Source organism: Podarcis vaucheri (assembly GCF_965113315.1).
Source record: "Podarcis vaucheri genome assembly, chromosome: 9".
Classification (NCBI taxonomy): Eukaryota; Metazoa; Chordata; class Lepidosauria; order Squamata; family Lacertidae; genus Podarcis; species Podarcis vaucheri.
Window position 1 is genome coordinate 62333189 of NC_138767.1, and position 19063 is coordinate 62352251.

The following is a 19063-nucleotide window of genomic DNA, read 5'->3' on the forward strand; positions in this document are numbered from 1 at the left end:
TGCAGCACATTAAAACATCAAATAAAACAAATGCAAGCTTCAGGGAAAATATTTCAGATCCTTCTCTAAGTGACATTTTGCTTTCCCCATATTTATTTACCTACTTCATATAGCTGCTCCATAGCAGGACCCAAGGAAGCCAGGGTGGTGTAGTGGTTAGTGTGTCGGATTCGGACCTGGGAGATCAGGGTTCAAATCCCGATTCAGTCCTGAAGCTCACTGGGTGACCTTGGGCCAGTCGCAGCCTTTTAATCATCCTCACAGGGTTGTTGTTAATTGTGTAAACATGGCCACAGTGATCAAGTTGCTAAAGGTTTAGAATGTGAGGTTCTTTTTTACTGCTGGTTACTGAAACCAGCAAAGCATTTCGTATAATCTTCTGTAATTAGAATTCTGCAGAACACAATTTATCAACAGGAAATGGGTCAACATGTTGAGTTCTTGCACATTTTTTTCAGTACCCACATTCTCTCTTGACTTTGCATTAAACTGGCATTTCCATTCTGCAAGATAGATCTTAAACATGTTACGTTTTCGGGTAGATGACTGCTGCATTCATAGCATTTTGGGTGTCCTTTGGGTAGAACAATTCTGGTTTAGAGAGTATTCTTTGGGTGGAAGGTCCTGCTGCGTGACTCCTCACCTTTATCGGTAGTCCCTTGAGCCGCATTGCCTGCTTGGCACATAGGTACTTTCCAACATGCTAAGCACGCCCTCCTGCCTCTGTTTTGCCCTTCAGATGAACTTACATCTGCTTTATACCAGTCTGGAAGTATGGCTATGCCTCAACCCACTGAGTGATGTTCACTAGAGTATGGCAGCAATGGGACCTGAGATTGCCTGTACGCAGAGCTTGAGCCTTCCCTGCCTTCAGAAAGGCTTTGGGGGAATCCCACATAATGCTTCTTCTCCCTTCCCTATAGGACACATGCAAGCAAGAGAGCAGTAAATCTGGACTATTTGTCATACTTACGAGATGCAATTGTGAAACCTTTGACATGCCTGGGAACAGATGGAGTGCAGGAGGCTGTCGCATTTATGGATACTTACTGCTTGATGAAGGAAGATGTCGAAAGCATAATGGAAGTAACCAGTTGGGGAGGCAAACCTAGTGAATTTTCTAAAGTTGATTCCAAGGTAAGTTTCTCTTACATGGATTGTTGTCTGCCAAAAACATTTTATGGGCTTCCTTAAATAGGATTCTCCTACGTCCACGCCCCCCCCCCCCCGTAACCTATTTCAAAACGGAACATTGGGTGTTTGCTGTGAATGTTGCGTCTGGTGCATGTAGGAGGCATCCTTGGGACGCAGGCGGCCTAAACCACCGAGCTTCTTGAGCTTGCTGATCATAAGGTTGGTGGTTCAAATCCACATGACGGGGTGAGCTCCCGTTGCTCTGTCCCAGCACCTGCCAACCTAGCAGTTTGAAAGCATACCAGTGCAAATAGAGAAATAGGTACCACTGCGGCAGGAAGGTAAACTGCATTTCCGTGTGCTCTGGCACTTGTCACGGTGTTCTGTGGTGCCAGAAGGGGTTTAGTCATGCTGGTGACATGACCCAGAAAGCTGTCTGTGGACAAATGCCGGCTCCTTTGGCCTGAAGCGAGATAAGCGCTGCACCCCATAGTCTAATTCGACAGGACTTAACTCTCCAGGGGTCCTTTACCTTAGGAGGCATCCAGAAATGAGTGCGTTAACTTTCCTTGCACTGTCTAGGCATGAGTCATTGGGGGATTTAACCCTCTGTGCCCACTGGCGGAGGAAGAGGAGTGCGGGGAGAGCGCCCAGCCCCGGTGGGATGCCATCGCAGCTGTCCCTCCATCTGCGCTGGGCGCCCCGCCCCCACCTGCTCTCTGCCCCCCCCCCCCCCGGTGCTGGAGCATGAAGCTCTGCCACTGTCTGTGCCTCTTGCATGCCAACTGGGAACACAGGTTACTTACTTCAAATATTCCTTCTAGCAGATGTGAAGGGAGAATCAAAGGCAGAGAGTGTTATGTCCCCCAGCCTAAACCATATAGGAGGTTACCCACTTGCTTCCAGGTGCCTTCCACACTAACCAGGGTATGTCTAGCTCATCCTTCTCCTAACATACAAAGGCACTCAGCTTGCTGAAGTCAGTGCCTTTGCATGGTATTAATCACTAGGCTGACTATATAAGCGGTGTTGTGTTTTTTTTAGAATGTTTATATCTTGTTCTTCAAATAAGCTCAGAGCAGAATAGATAAGGTTGTAGGTGGGCCAATTAATCGACTGCTTCAGAAGTCAACTATATGGAATCCTTTGGGTTTGGCTGATACATGAGACAGGCCCTTGCAGGTAAAGAAGAGTGAGCGAGCAGAAAGGCCTAAGGAAGATAGTAACAGGCAAGGTTCAGTTTCTGTGGGTTAGAGCTCACGTCAGATACTTAGGCCAGTTTGTCAGTATTTGGGAACCTCCCAAAAGTGAGAGTTTATTCTTAAGAGGAAGATTTTATTCCCTTTCAAGGATGAGGAAATACTGGCCCATGGGTCGGATGTGGCCCACAGCACGTTTGCGGTCCAGCCCACAATCTCTCCCCTGCACACAACAGTTAGGCTCAATTGTGGTGGGAGGGTTAGCCCTGCCCTGCCCTAGCCATAAATGGGACCTTTTTCTAAGTCCAACTGCTGTGCAGCCATTTATGGCTGAGAAAGAAGGGAGAGAGATTTGACAGAATGGAAATGGGTAGCTCCATTCCACTCCAACAACTTTAGCTTTGGATCTATCCACCAACTCTACTCCCTTCCATCCCCAGGTCAGATAAACACCTCATGAATGTTTTGGCTGGGACCCTTTTCCTCCTCCTCTCATTGAAAATGGGAATCTCCCTTTCTCGTCAAAATGTTCTACCCTTGTTTTGTTTTACTGGGGGATGATGTGTCCTAGCTAACATAACACAGTGGTTTTCAAACATGCTTCCTTCAGGGAACGATTTTCATTCCATCTTCTCATGCAACTGCTGTGTGTTGCAGAGGATTTGAAGGCATGATGTTCAGGGTTGTTGGACTCCCATTACTTCATGTGAACCGAGTGAAGGCTGGCAAACACCTGCCTTCTGCATTTGCACATTACTTGAAAAGATCAGCAGTAATGGAAAAGCTGTCTTTTCAGAAAACCTTGTCTGCTATTATTGTCCTTAAGGTACTTCTGAATTCCCCAGAATGCTGCTTCAAAACTGCTGCTCACAGCTGGTAAGTGGCCACAGGAAAACTTCAGTGCCTCACTCCAGATCTTTCCTTTACTGTTTGCAGGTTAAATCTGCCTTCACACGAGCCTATAACAAAGAGGCACACCTTACACCATATTCTCTGCAAGTGGTGCATAAGGCGAATCGACGAGGAGGATCGTCGGTGGATGAAGAACTGGAAGCTGAAGAAATCCCATCTGAGAATGAGCAAGAGACTATTGAAAATGATGCAATGATTAAGGTAACGTTTTTTGGCTGACAGGGCAGTTAAACGCCAGGGAAAATCAAACCATCTTTAAAGGTTTAATAAAACCAGGGACTGATTTGCACAAGGCTTCGGTCATCTGCCAGTGTGTGTTTTTATTAAGTCTTGTTTACACCAGTAAAGTTATTGTTATGAAGTTTGGGCCAAAAGTGTTCAGACACCTTGATTCTTAAATCCTAGTAAAAAAAACACACAACCCCACATACTTTGGTTTGCAACAGATGACTTGTTCATAGCAGGAAAATAAATTAGAGCCTGATACTGTCATATGTTTTCATAATGTTGGAAGCTGAGGGTAGCCTTTGAACATTTGCTTTCCACGAGAGCTTTTGGAATTATTCCTCTGGAGGTGTACGTGTGGAAAACGTTATGTGACAATAATCCATACAGACTTTTCCAAGGAATATTTGAAAGTGGGAAATAGCAGTTATCTTGGACCTTTGCATTTTAGACACATGGAATGCAGTTCCACTGCATACTGTGTATATTTCCATGGGAACATGTTCCATTTCCCACGGAAGCAGTTGTTGTGGGGAACCAATCCTGAGTAAATGTAGTAGTGGCCTTATTTGCATATCATGGTATACCAGGGGTAATAGTTTACAGTGCATCTAAACCTATGAGGATCGTGGTTTGTCTCACTGAAAGCAAACTAGTATTATAACATCTCTGAAAAATGGCAAGTTATGCCATCTTTCCTTACTGAAGAAAATGTTGCCATGATACATTATTCTATCATGCTAACCGTGTTGCAGTTGTGAAACCTTGCAATTTAATAGAAACTGTCCTCAATACTACTGATTTTCTGGCATGAAGTATAAAATGTGACGTTATTTTTCTTCATCTGTATAATTTTCCTTATAATCATTTGGTTTTCATTCCCATCCTTTCTAAATGTTCACTGAACTTAGAAGTGTGAGCAGGGAAGTATTACAGGAAAGATGCTTTTATTTATTTGTTCTGCTCAACTTATCCCTTCATACTTTCTCTTTCCTTACAGCTTCCCTTGGGATGGAGGGGTGGTTTGTTTTAAAAGAAATGTGTGCTTTTTTGGCCTGGGTGATATATTGATACATGGGTCAGATGATGGCTGCTTCATCCAGTGGCGTATCGCAGGTGAGACAGCTGCTGCTCCTGAGTCCCTCTGCCACCAGAGGGACGCAGGAGTGGCTGCTATTTCACCTGCAGGATGCTTCTTTCAGCTGCCCTGCAGTGGAGCAGTTTAATGAAGCCCCAACCTGGAGGGGGGAGGGTGTTGGCCAGCTGAGAAGCAGGTGGCTTAAGGAAGCCTGCTTCTTGGTTGATCAAGCGCCCCCCCCCCGGGCCACAGGCAGCTGCGTGCCCCTCTGTGAGAGGAAACCCTGCAACCAAAGCCTTAAATGCTCCACCTGCTTGGCTACTGCCACCAGGGAGGGTGGACTGTGTCTTTACTTCCAGGGTGATTGACCAGGGTAAAGACGCAGCACCCCCGCTTGGATGAAGGCAGCCAGGTGCTTTTGTGGGAGGGGCACCCAGTCCCACACAAGCAAGTGGCTGGTCTTACAACTCCCAAGTGACTAACCCAGGAAGAAAGAGACTGCCCCCCCCCCACTTATGAGGAGGCAACACAGAGAGCAGCTTAAGGAAGCCCCTGTAGCCCTACCCTCCAGCTTGTATGGGGCTTGCTCAGCTGAAGGGCAGGGCATTGTAGCTGGCTACTTCTTCCTCCCCTAAGATGGAGAGGAGGAAGCAGCCGGATACACTTCAGACATTATATATCACAGTGCTGAAAACCATATTGCCCAGCCCTAGTGCTTTCAGAGACCTTAAAAGCAATTTGCAAAGTGTGCTAGTATTCCTTGCGACCGAAACATTTTCATCTGACTTAAAAACTGATTTTTTCTTTTCTGCAGAAGACAACCAAGACTGCTAAGCAACCAAAAAGGAACGGAGATGTTAAAAAGGGGAAAGCAAAGAAGAAGTCTAAATAAATGGTTCAGTGCTGACAAATGCTCCGAACCAGCTATGCAACTGTTACTTTATGCTGGGGGTGTTGATAAAACAAGCTTAGTCATTTTATCGTCACTACACAAATACAAATATGTAACATACTGAATAAATAGGACTAAATGCAATTCTCTGTCTACTGATTGGTATGCGCAGTGGCTTAACAACATCTAGAAAAAATAAACACTGGCCTGTGCATCTACAATATTTCATCTGTGCAAAGCTAATAATAAGATAGCTATTATGTTGTCAATTCCTGTATATATAGTATATAGACTGGTCTCTTTTGTACATTATGAGAACACAGCAATGTTTAAAAATTGCAATAAAACTAATTTCATATTTTTAACCAATTTTTCTTTTTTACTTCTTGTATCTTACACCGATGGGGGTTTAGGCCCTGGCCTAAATAATCAAATTTGTTCTCTACTTCCACCCTGCCCTTGCCATCTTCAAGAAATCTTGCCAGCTACATAGATTTAAGACTAATTTTTAGCATTAAAAATTTATTGTGAACCAAAAAAGCCATAGTACAAAATTTCTATAAAAGAAATATTTACAGTTTCACAGATCTGATAAACTATAAAATAATTTCAAGCATAGCCGTACCAACTGGGTTTAAAGTTTTGAAGCATCCTTTAGCGTTGCAGCATTTGGCTGGCCACTGTCTCCTGAAAATAAACACAGATGTTCTAACTCTGAACATTTTGTATTAGCGAACACCAGTCTGGTAGCTAAAAACACGAAATGTCGCAAACTATATAGATTCAACATTCTGCAAAAACGAGAAGAAGTGGCAAAGTTTTAAAATTATGTTTCTACATTATTTCAATAAACTCTCCTATAAAATTCCCCTCAGTGCTATATACGACCACAAACTACCTATTTTTTTTAGCATTTAAAAGTCAATATTCCATTAAATTTTTGAGATTCCTGTATTGCAGTGTGTTGGACTAGATGCCCTTAGCAACCCAACTCTATGATTCTGTAATCACATCACCTCTTTGATGGCTCTTGAGGGTTTCTCTGCATTCCTTCCCCGCCAAATCAACATGATGCAGACAACACTGCACTACTACGTTCATCGCCTTTCACCCAGCTGCCATTGGCAGTAAGATCTGAAAACATCCTGCCTGGGTGTCCTGTGCCATATGAAACACAGCTGCTGCCATTTCAGAAGTAACGAAAACCTGATGGTTGAAAAGAAGTAGAGCCCTAGGATTCCTAACTTCCCAGAGCACCCATTTTAAACCTATGCCACATTTGCATTTTTAAAAAAATTTTGGTGACTCAGTGATTATATAGATCATCAATGAGGAAGTCAGAACAAGAACCACATCCCTTCATCACTGCCAGGGAAACCAGACACCAGTTGGACAGTTTGCTCCCTTAGACATGAACGAAATAAAAATTTAGTCCATAAGATGCTATGAAGTTCTAGAAATGAGACCCAAGGTTGAAACACTTACCTGACTATAATCATTGCTCCACTTCAGGCTTGAGGTATGGTGTACAGTCAGCAGTTTTCTTAAGGCTCATAATCTCAACTTTTTCTGAACACATGGGACATATGCTTTCATACTGTAACAAGCTGTTTAAGAAAGATACATTTTCACAACATGCCCTGTCATTTTGATTATTTTATACTGCTCAAAATAGTTTGTGTCTGTCTTACACAGGCATAGGCAAACTCCGGCCCTCCAGATGTTTTGAGACTACAATTCCCATCCTCCCTGACCACTGGTCCTGTTAGCTAGGGATGATGGGAATTGTAATCCCAAACATCTGGAGGGCTGGAGTTTGCCTATGCCTGGTCTTACAGGTGAATAATTTTGGCACCTTGGGCAATGGAGGAAGGGATTTTCTTTGTCCAAGTGCTTTGTTGATGCTGAGAGCCAGTGTGGTGTAGTGGTTAAGAGCGATAGACTCGTAATCTGGGGAACTGGGTTCGCGTCTCCGCTCCTCCACATGCAGCCGCTAGGTGACCATGGGCCAGACACACTTCTCTGAAGTCTCTCAGCCCCACTCACCTCACAGAGTGTTTGTTGTGGCGGAGGGAGGGAAAGGAGAATGCTAGCCGTTTTGAGACTCCTTAAAGGGAGTGAAAGGCGGGATATCAAATCCAAACTCTTCTTCTTCTTCTGAAGGTACATAAGGCTGCATACCCTTAAAAAGTATCGCTGCCCATGTTGTCAGGTTTCAGCACTTGGAATGTGCCAAACAGGAATAGATTCCTAATATCAGGAACCGCAAAAATGCGGTGAACACACGGACTGCTCTTAGAGTCAGCTCAGTGCCCTAACATGAAGTCCAGAATACTCTGGGAGACCAGACCAGCCACTTAAAAAGGCTGTTTGCTTTTATCAGATGATCCCCAGAACTTGTAATACCAGTCGTACAAGTCAAGTTAAATGTTCAGAAATATTCCTAGGGTTGTGTTAGTCCATTTCAATTTTCAGAATTAAAAGTGATTGGCCAGGAAGTGGAGATGTTCTCCCCACAAACCCATCATAAGTGCAAATTTGCAACTTCTCAACTATGTTTATATGCATTGTTTTCCCCATTCCACTGCAGATGGCTAGAGTCTTGCCCCGTTTCCTAGAGTTATCCCAGCCAACCAAGGATCATTTAGGATGCCACAAAGTTATGTATGCAGTAAATTTTGACCACATGCTGACTTCACTGAGGGCCAATAAAGCCGGTTTAGAATAAAGGAAATGAATGCTTCTTGGACATGATCCTAGCCAGTCAATACATATTGTAATGTTAATGAAGAACTCGCAGACAGACACAACAAACACTTTCAACTCAGTCCTAACTGTAATGTGCTATGGAGTTTTGTGATGGAGCCTCTGGCACTGATTGGCTAAGTTCACAGAGATGCAGGGCAGACAAGTTCTCTCTATTTGGCTGGAATACAAGGATCCTAGAGAAGGGCAGGGCAGGCAGAAGGACTTATGCAAAAAGGGGCCCAGGAAAGGAAAGTGGGGTCCTTGAGAAAGTAATGGTGCTTTATGTTGGCTTAAAGAATTGAGAAAGGAAAAAGTATGGTTGGTGCCTATCTGAAGGGCAGATTTTCTTTGGCTAAGCAGGGATGGCATAGGTTATGGTGCCACCTAGCTGAAGGGAAATCTAGTGTACACAGTTGTACAAACAAGGTGTGCAATGCCAAGAGTTTCAGAGGTGAGGAAAGCTGAAGTTCAATTTTTAATTCAAAATATACAGTGGTACCTCGGGTTAAGTACTTAATTCATTCTGAAGGTCCATTCTTAACCTGAAACTGTTCTTAACCTGAAGTACCACTTTAGCTAATGGGGCCTCCTGCTGCTGCTGCTGCGCCGCCAGAGCACAATTTCTGTTCTCATCCTGAAGCAAAGTTCTTAACCTGAAGCAATATTTCTGGGTTAAGAGAGTCTGTAACCTGAAGCGTATGTAACCCGAGGTACCACTGTACTTAACAGATGATTGGCTGCAAATCTCATGTATATATTGAATCGATCTAGTGTCTGGTTTGCTTTGAGGATCATGGTAAACGTCTCTGGCATTTAAGTAATATCCTAAAGGAAGATGAAAAAGATTCCAACTTACTTTCTGAATGCTGAATACAGGGCGGGGAAGTCACAGTGGGGGCACACAGTCCAGTCATCTTTTACCATATGTCGTCCCTAAAATGAAGAGGGCGATTAAACCTGGTGGAAAATATTCCAAATTGCTCTGCATCAACCTATAGTGGACAGGGGCCATTGGGTGCATACGCTGCAAGTGACTTGTTTATAAACCAATGACATGTAGGGGGGGGGGCACCAAAGGGTGCAAAATCTAAGCGTAACATTCAAAAAGCAAGAAAATTCTGAGATTTTGCAGAGTGGAAACAAATAGTGTGAACCAGTTTCAAATAATAGGAATTTTCAGTTTCAGTATTAGAAATTTAAGGTAAGAACAGTTACACCTTCTTGAAGGGTAGTCTATTATATTCAAATGATACTTACTGTGGCAATACAGTATGGGAGGTTGTTTTTACAGCCAGGACAGAGCAGCTCACATTCAGGCAGCAGGAATTCACAGTAGGGACATGGGGTGGTGGGCTCCTCCGCTTCGGCTGTGTCAGGTCGTCTGTTAGTAGAAAGAAAGAAATTCCATTAAGACATTTTAACAAAGAGGTGGTTTTTTTATCTACGAGGATAGCAGAAGTGCTTTCCTAGCTTACAGAGGCTTAGCTCTGCTAATGATAAATGTGAATAACTATAATGAAAGATGCTTAATGCAATAAGCAGCATGCTGATGTATGTAGCTCAAAAGTTCCAAACTTGTTCCTCTGCTCCCTTGCCAGGCTAGAGGAAACAAACCAGAGGCTAGCTTTATGTTGCATGTGAACCAGAGTCTGCAGGAAGCCAAGATTAAACTTGGACTACAACTCCAATAATCCAGCAACATCTGGAGAGCCACAGTGCCTTTATCCTTCCAACTAGATGACAATTCAGCAGATTGGCTTTGCAATACAGTTACTACTGTAAATGACTATTAGCTGCCTCTGGAACACTAGTACTTATGAAATATATTTTTGACATCGGTTTCTGCAAAACTCAGGAAATACTTATTAAAACTTCTGCATAGGTGGGATTATACACAGGTGAGGCTACCCCAAATATCTAAAGAGGTCAATGCTACTTGTTGGAGGGGGTAGGCAGTCAAAGGTACTTATTTTCATATATGGTGGTTTGGCAACATCATCAAACCTTTCTAGAGTGTTGTCTTCAAATAAATCAGGTTGATACGTAACAAAACAATTGAAATGTCTTCTGGATCCTGCTTTTGCATGTAATATGTGTTGCTTGTAGGGTTGGGGCACAGACTAAAATTTGTGGTTGTGGATAACTGCTTAACAGCCAATACCAATGCATATTTATTTAAAAGTAAGTTCTACTGCATTTCATAGGACTTATTCCCAAGTAAGTGTGCATCAAATTGCAGTTTTCAAGTACTGCCACAATGCTTTCAAGCTAACTTTTATCAATGCATTTCCAAACTTCAGTTACACAGAGACAACTCACCTAACCATGGCTTCAATCTTCTTTTTGTATTTCAGATCAATTTTATTACGGTACTCTGGTCTCATCAACATTGCAGCAAAACTAAATGCTGACTTCTTCAGTCCTGCTCTGTGACATTCAATGACTGTTGAAGTCAGGATGGGCACAATGTCTACAAGAAGAACAATGGCAATAATTTTATTTCCAATGGCGATAGAAAGCCTTGGGCTATGGTCCTTCATTTTTGGCTTCCAGTTATAACTTTCCGGATTTCCAGAGAGCCGCTAATTGATTTGACTTTCCTGAATTTTAGAGAAAACACATGGGAAGGGATAGGAATAGCAACGACACCCAACAGCTGGCATCAATTAGCTGCGTATATTTCTAGTAAATTCATGCAATTATTCTAAGAACGAAAGAAATGTTTTGTTGGGTAAAACTGAAGTTCCACTTGCTCCAGGACCATCTCTACCAATGCTTGAATGTCAGTTACATGCCCTTGGGCAATTCACTAACTGGGAGTAATTCCTAAAGCAGCAATGGTTAACCCCTGGCCTGGCGGTCTGGTATAGGCTCCCAAGCAAGTTTTCTGCTCCCCACTCAAGACCACATCAATTGTGATGGTGGCAGCAAAAAGAAAAGTTGAAGTAGACATATTGATGGAGTTGGCAGAGGTTTAGCCTTTCTGCCCATCCAGTGCCCTGACAGGGAAGCCAATCATCCTCTCTCTGGTCATTTGGTCATCTGGTCAATTATATTTGGTCATCTGGTCAATTATATGACACACAAAGAGGAAGTAATAACCCCCATTAACAGCTGGTCTACATAATGGAGCTGTTCTCAACCTTGGGTCCCCAGATGTCATGGGAACTCCCATAATCTCTATAGCTACCAGGACCAGTGACCAGGGCTGATGGGAGTTGTAGTCCAACCATCAGTCTGGGGATGCAAGGTTGAGAGCGGCAGGTGCCACTTCCCAGTATAGTTAACACTTACGGGATGGAAATTTGCTGATGTTGTTGGCCACACGAATGAGCATACGTGCTCCCTTCAAATGGTCGCCACATTTAACGTGAATCTGAGAGAGAAATGTGAGTTATTCACAAAGCTAAACAGTTGCAATCTTATCATAGAATCATAGAATCATAGAGTTGGAAGAGATCACAAGGGCCATCGAGTCCAACCCCCTGCCAAGCAGGAAACACCATCAGAGCACTCCTGACATATGATTGTCAAGCCTCTGCTTAAAGACCTCCAAAGGTCTTTCCAACCATGTGGTGCGTGCTCTCTCTCTCTCTCTCTCTCTCACACACACACGCACACGCGCACACACACACACACACACACACACACACACAGAGTGTGTGAGGCCCTTTGAGAACTTTGGACCTAAACAATGAAGCATTTTTCTTAGACACATTTTCCCAAAGTGATCAGGAATCCACTTAAACTATCAGGAAAAGGCAGTGGTGGGCAATATGCATTTCATTTTTCACAAGTTTCCATAAATATTTTCAAGGCTTTACCTTTACTAAAATATAGCTGTGCAGAATCATAAGGTTTGTAGCCATTTCAGACGGTATTTTGATTTTCTGGGTTTTCAGCTCCGAATACATACTGAAGAGAACATCATGGGCATTTCGGTAGTTCCCTTTTTTTTATAAATAAATGACAAAAAATACTAATTAGGTTTCAGAAGGATACTGTGCCCCCTTATATTCCAGCTTCTCTTCATTTCAGCTGATTTAAGTAAATTTAGCAAGACCGTATTAGTAACTGCCAGCATATAAGGCATCTTACATGGACACTACTTGTCTAGTGAAATCATGCTCACCAAAACAATTTGCATCTCTAGCCACCAATGTCTCGAGCAGGGACAGGAAACCTGTGGCTCTTCAGATGCTGCTGGACTACAGCTCCCATCATCCCTGACCATTGGTCATGCTGGCTGGGGCTGATGGGAGCTGCAGTCCAAAAGCACCTGGAGGCCTACACGCAGGTTACGCAGTAAGAAATGTTGTAGCCCAGGGAGAAAATGAGAGACAAGGTACAAATCTCAACCCCATGCCAGTTCTCGCTTCTGCAGAGAAAAGGCAATGCACTGAAGATGCTTCACACTCTTGTCTCCTTCCCCTTCATTCGCCCTCCTGCTCTTGTCGTTTGTCATATTTGCTGCTCCAAACAAAACAGAAGTGCACAAACGTCGCAGACTGCTGGAAGCATAAGTGTCTTACCTGCACACTGTTCTTCTCTGGCAATTATTATGGCCGTCCGGGCAGCTTCTCGGTATTGCTTTAGTGCCATGTACAGCCGAAACAGATACTTGGCTTCCTTTATTAGAGCAAGGAAACAGATGAGTAAGAGAAGACAGTGTCTATTTATCCACGCATGCATCTCAGCCATACTTCAGCCAGAACTGCTGAGGAGCTGCTGAGCTTTAAGCACAGCCTCGTTTGCCCAGATTTTCTGTGTGCATATGGAAAGCCTTGGTTCCACAAATTTTTTACACTACTGAGCTAGTTTGTTGAACAGCTTCCCATACATGTATAAAATCTGAACATTTCCACAGGGTTAAAGTGTTATTTTGCAATACACAATAAAATCAGTCAGCTGAAATTATCTCAGCTGAAAAAAACATTTTAGTGATAGCTTTTTTAAAAATACAGCTTTCCCTCCCATTTTTAGTAATAGTTTAAAAAAAATAAATAAGCATTTGTCTTTAAAGTTTCCAAACATAAAATAAGAATTTTCAGTTTCTTTTAATCAAATCAGTTTATGCCAAACAGCTATGTTTAAATTGGACAAGTTAAGCCAGAAGTGGTATTAGAACACTGTAGCATGCTGTTATTACAGTATACATTAGTTAATATTCCTCTGTTATCTAGCTAATACTGATTGAAATAGTTTAGATACTGTGAATGTGTTCTGGGTTGAAAACTAGTTAAGCCAGCATAACCCCAGCATTATAAATTATCCTAAAACATTGTGGGATAGGGGTTCAGAAATGCTACAAGTCATTTTCCACAAATGATGCAAACAATGAGCATAGAGTCTTGTCCTTTTACAGCACAATCCTATGCATTGAGTTCAATGGGTCTTACACTTGAGTAAGTGCATATACTAAAGGAAGCAGCCTCATAAATTATTTTAAAAACAAAAAGTTAAATAGCAGCTATGATTGGTTAAAGTAAAAAAAAAATTACTCACAGAAAGAGACTATGGCAGATGCAGTATAGCAGTTAGAAGAACAAAGGTTTTAAATGAGAAAATAGAACTATTCCAAATAAAACTTGTTAAATAAAGCAATGAGCATGATTACACAAGGTAAAACTATGTCTACTATTAAAAATGGATTTGGTTCCAAAGCATTTCCCATCCCAATTTTATGTAAGAGGAAGAAATGTGCAGAGATGACAAACACACAGCAAAATAAAACCAGACCCAACATCAGTCTTAGCACAGAAAATATTTTTAAGGAAACTAGCTTTTGGTATACTGCCAGGAACATCCACAGCTCAGTTCTTATACAATTTGTCAGGCTTCCTCTGCCTCCTTGTCTTAAGCTTTTATTCCAATTTCTCTGCCAATGAACCACAGATTATAGGCAAAATTCAGGAGTCATACTCAGGTCTAATGCAGTATGGACACAGTCAGTCTCTCAGAAACAGACAAAAAAAGCAACAGTCCGTACAGGTAAATTGCTACCCTGAAACTAGGGCCACTCTACACCCATTACATTAAGGCAAATCTAGGTTTGCCAGTTGTCAAACACATTTAACAATTTCTCTTCCCAAGGGGCTCTGGGAATTGTAGTTCTGTATGGAGGCCCACTAACAACTCTCAGCATTCTGTAATAACTACACTGCCAAGGACTCTTTTGGGGAAGCCATAACTGTTTAAAGTGGTATGGTACTGCTTTAAATGTATAGTGCAGATAGGGTCTGAGTTTGAAAATCTAGACCAGAGGGCATTTAATTTAAAAAACCCAAACTAATAGAGGAACAATTATATTAAACATAGGTCTATATTTGGAATTTAGTACCTTTGGTATTCCATCACTCTCTCCCATAAGGTGATTTATAAGCTGATTGGTCAAAGCTTCATCTTTCGCCTGTCCTACCTATTGAAAATAAATTGTGAATGGAGTAACACAACACACTGTAGGGAAGGTTCTTTTATGTGAAATGAACAACACTTATACAGTCAAGCCACAAATAATTTGGTATCCCAGGCCTACAAATCTGTTATTTACAAGTAATTATACCACATTGAAGGGCCTAAGTAGAGGATATTTAACATAATAAGTAAAGGGTTCCAATTTTGGAAGAAGAGTAAAATACAGGCTGTAAAATAAATATAAAACAAATAGTCTGGCATTGGTTCTCTGCTTAATCAATTATAGCAATGATACTGAGTTTCGGGTAAAAGGAAGAATCCTCTCCTTCCTAAATGATGTTTCTTACCGTTTCTATTGCCATTTCTATAGCCATAGTATCATCCGCATTTGGATTTTTCAGAAAGTGCTTTAATGCCTGAAAAAAACCACATACAGCATTTAATGCCTTATATCTGAGTATTTCTCTATGAACAAGTTACTCTTCAAATCACCTGCATTTCTAAGGAGAATGTGTCTTATGTTACTAAGTGCTTCAAAAGCTAGAAATTAATGTTAACCAATTGGCTGACTAGGTTGGTAGTTTTAAAAATGACCAGGAGATCTAGATATGCCCCCAAAACACAGCATCAACCTAATTCCCCAATGTCTCTACTTCATGAAAGATGTTCAGGTTCTTAACTGGATAATACACACAATACAGCGGCATTTTGTGCTCTCCTAAACAGTTGTCTAGGAAGCTTTGGTGCTAAATGTATTGCCTAAATATCGCCTCCTCTTTTAATGAGGGCCACATTTCCTCATGGACAACCTTCCCAAGTCCACGTACCAATGGCGAGTGTGACAAAAGCAGGTGTGGTCAGGCACACCTCTCTCTCCATCCTGGCAAGCAAGAGTCACCTTTCAGCCAGAAGAACACGAGAAATGTGCAGAACAGGGCTAAGGAGAAGTGTGGAACTGGGAGCAGTGCTGCTATTGAATGAAATTACAGGGCGAAGATAGTGGGGGAGTCCTATGTCTTTCTCTCTTCCTCTCCCCGCCCTGACCACTTCCTTTAAATATCTGTAAGCTGCTATTAGGCATGGACAAAAAATTGTACATTTCAGTTCTGATCTAAATTAGACCCAATGCAGATATTTTCAAAGCAAAGAAAATGACGTTGGAAGAGCACAGATCTCCCATGTCCTGTCTAGGTTGGCCCTTAGTCTGACTCAGCAAGTTTCTATACTTACCCGTGCATATTGACCACACAGAAGAAAGAATCTGCCCGCCTGAAAATGTTTCTTCTCTCCTTCAAAATATAAGGCAATGCTTTGGTAATCTTCATTAGTGGTGTCCTCAGAACCTGCAACAGATCGGGGGGGGGGGGGGAGAAACTCAATAGGACTTTCTTACAATAAGAATTTCATTATTTGCACCCCACCCAACTGACTGGGTTGTTCCTGCTTCTGACTAGACATGTATAGGATTGCACTGGCAGTGTTTTTCCAGTGGTACACAGTATCCAAGAAGATGCAATACTCACTAATTATATCAGCATAGATCTCCATCTTATTGTGCTGCTGGGCCAGCGAGAAAGCTTCGTTGTTACACTTGGACATCACCAAAAACTGGATGGCAGACCCGTAGTCACCCAATTGCAGAAAGAATCTAAACCAAATTAACAAATCTGTTATACTATTTTAAAGTATAATGAACAGAATCCATGAAATCCATGTAATGATTTGCAGGAGCATCCACAGTATTTTTAACACTGAAGCAGCATTTCTCATTACACCCATAACCAGTTGTAAGCTGCCTTAAGCTTACTCTTCAGGGCAGATTTTCAACAATCGTATCTCTGAGCCTACTATATCATTATTATTTATTAATAACACGTTTAAAAAACACTACATGCTGTGCAATGCTTTAACAAAATAAGACAGGCCTTGTTCATAGGCTTCCATACTATTTTAAAAGTCAAGGGCATGATCTTGCTCCCACCAATGCTATGATGAGGGCAGGTGCAGAGATTCTGTATGCCTGCAAGCTCATTAGGAGTCAGGAAAGCAGAGTCGCATGAGTTGGTTCCTATTCAGCCCCCCAAAATAGTCGCCTTCTTTATTTGGTGATCACTCATAGCCGAGTAAGATTGTCTTCCATGAACACAATCTTAACAGTGAGTTCATTAAGTGACTGTGGAGGCCAATTCTGGATCCACAGTGGGGACATAGGTTTCCAGGCAGGAGTTGATCATGGTGAAGGTTTGGCAAGTGTGCCTTCCTCTTAGCACGCTTCTCCCTTTCGTTCCGAGCTTGAGTGTCTTCAAAGCCCATGATACCTTTGGTAAAGGCTGTTCTCCAACTGGAGCGCTCGCAGGCCAGTGTTTCCCAATTGTTGGTGTTTATGCTACATTTTTTTAGATTAGCCTTGAGAGAGTCTTTAAACCTCTTTTGTGGACCACCAGCATTACACTTTCTATTTTTAAGTTCGGAATGGAGCAGTTGATTTGGAAGACAATAATCAGGCATCCAAACAACATGACCAGTCCAACGAAGTTGATGTTGAAGAACACGAGCAGCTCAATCACTATTACTAGCTGCATGCAAGAGGGGGAAAAAGACCTCCCACTCTGCAATCATGTTCCACTTAATTTCCCATCCAGGCTACACTAACCTGAAACATGCCGAGGATACATACATATGGTTGGCAATGTCTCAGAAGGCAAGTATGATGGATAAGGTCGACTAGGCAACTCCAGATCCTTAGATTTTAAGTTTGCAGCCATGCTGGTGGCTCTGTACAAACGCGGTTGAATTATGAAAATTCCTTCCAGTAGCACCTTAAAGACCAACTAAGTTAGTTCTTGGTATGAGCTTTCGTGTGCATGCACACTTCTTCAGATACCAATGCACATGAAAGCTCATACCAAGAACTAACTTAGTTGGTCTTTAAGGTGCTACTGGAAGGAATTTTTTTTATTTTGACTATGGCAGACCAACACGGCTACCTATCTGTAACTGGTTGAATTATGGAGCACCTCCAGGCTCCTATAACTGGAAGGGTCCTTCTCAACCCCTTGCTGTCGCGTTCTCTGGTGCTTCATTTAAGGCAGGGATGCTGACCTCCAAATGTTACTGGACTACAACTCTCATTGTTCCTGATCACTGGCCATGCTGGTTGGGCCTGATGGGAACTGGAAGCCCACTCACAGCTGAAAGGCCCAGGTTCTCCATCTCTGATTTGGGGTGGGAGGTAAAATACTCCATTTGGAGAGATCAAATTAGTCATGAAATGTATTTCTGCAGGAAAACTAGATACAAAATTGTATCTGGCACTTTCAGAAAAGAAAATTATGAAAAAAATCTTCCATATGCTCTTTTCTATTCCTGAAATTAGTCTTAGACAACACCAAAAGAGAACAAAACAAAATCCATGTAAAATGCATATAAAGGTAAAGGTAAAGGTACCCCTGCCCGAACGGGCCAGTCTTGACAGACTGTGGGGTTTGTGCGCCCATCTCACATTTATTGGCCGGGGGCCAGCGCTGTCCGGGGACACTTCCGGGTCACGTGGCCAGCGTGACATCGCTGCTCTGGCGAGCCAGAGCCGCACACGGAACGCCGTTTACCTTCCCGCTGGTAAGCGGTACCTATTTATCTACTTGCACCCGGGGGTGCTTTCGAACTGCTAGGTGGGCAGGCGCTGGGACCGAACAGCGGGAGCGCACCCCGCCGCGGGGATTCGAACCGCCGACCTTTCGATCGGCAAGCCCTGGCGTTGAGGCTTTAGCCCACAGCGCCACCCGCGTCCAAAATGCATATAAAGATGTACATAAAATCGTATCATAGAATCAATACAAGCTTGCTTTTGCTTTTGTTACTACAACTAGAAAGCAAACATTAAAATAAAAGTTAAATGGGGTTGGTACATGTCAAAATGAATTTATACTCTTAAAGCTGAGATTCTCCATCAGAATTGTTTGAAATTGATTTTTTTTTTAAAAAAAACTTTTTCCAAAAGCTAGGGGCTCTTTTCTATTATTGTTTTTAAAAATGTTTTTTTTAGCCTCTCTCATTTGAATAGAGTCAAACAAAATATTTTAAAAGCAAATTGTAGAGATTGGGTTTTGCACATATATAATCTGACCAATTCTACAGAGTTAGAACTCTGTTAAAAGTCTGAAAACTAGTTACTATAGCTGCAGTTACCTGGCTACCATCTTGGCTCCCTCAAGTGACTGCGTCTCCCTGACAATGCTAACAGCCTTCTCTGGGTTATTAAGGTGATCCAAATATAGCCGGATGACGCTGTCCCACTGCTTGGCATTTGCGTAGGCCAAGACGGCTTCTTTGTATCTAGAAAGAGAGATCATCATAGACACTTCAGCTTCAGTCCTCAAAATTCCCAGCTACAGCTACAGGCTGTTACTCATTTAAAAAACTCTTTACTAAATAAGGATAAATTATTCTTTTGCTGGTATC

At 42.3% G+C, this 19063-nt stretch overlaps 2 protein-coding genes across 5 annotated transcripts in view; one reads left to right on the plus strand and one right to left on the minus strand.

Annotated features, from left to right (window-relative positions):
* Positions 1-5805, plus strand: part of RFC1 (replication factor C subunit 1) — a 43406-nt gene extending 37601 nt beyond the window's left edge. For both annotated transcript variants that reach the window (XM_082238077.1, XM_082238078.1), the window contains 3 exons: positions 924-1137; positions 3270-3446; positions 5363-5805. In XM_082238077.1, the coding sequence (XP_082094203.1) occupies positions 924-1137; positions 3270-3446; positions 5363-5440 (469 nt within the window). In that variant the 3' untranslated portion in view covers positions 5441-5805. The remainder of the gene's footprint in view (positions 1-923; positions 1138-3269; positions 3447-5362) is intronic.
* Positions 5806-5945: 140 nt separating this feature from the next.
* The window catches only part of WDR19 (WD repeat domain 19), a 37193-nt gene continuing 24075 nt past the window's right edge, over positions 5946-19063 (minus strand). For all 3 annotated transcript variants that reach the window (XM_082238045.1, XM_082238047.1, XM_082238046.1), the window contains 13 exons: positions 18791-18937; positions 16126-16250; positions 15833-15945; positions 14950-15018; positions 14529-14606; positions 12721-12817; positions 12013-12137; positions 11483-11564; positions 10508-10658; positions 9446-9569; positions 9045-9121; positions 6926-7047; positions 5946-6127 (listed from right to left, as the gene is read on the minus strand). In XM_082238045.1, coding sequence (XP_082094171.1) covers positions 6936-7047; positions 9045-9121; positions 9446-9569; positions 10508-10658; positions 11483-11564; positions 12013-12137; positions 12721-12817; positions 14529-14606; positions 14950-15018; positions 15833-15945; positions 16126-16250; positions 18791-18937 — 1300 coding nt within the window. In that variant the 3' untranslated portion in view covers positions 5946-6127; positions 6926-6935. The remainder of the gene's footprint in view (positions 6128-6925; positions 7048-9044; positions 9122-9445; positions 9570-10507; positions 10659-11482; positions 11565-12012; positions 12138-12720; positions 12818-14528; positions 14607-14949; positions 15019-15832; positions 15946-16125; positions 16251-18790; positions 18938-19063) is intronic.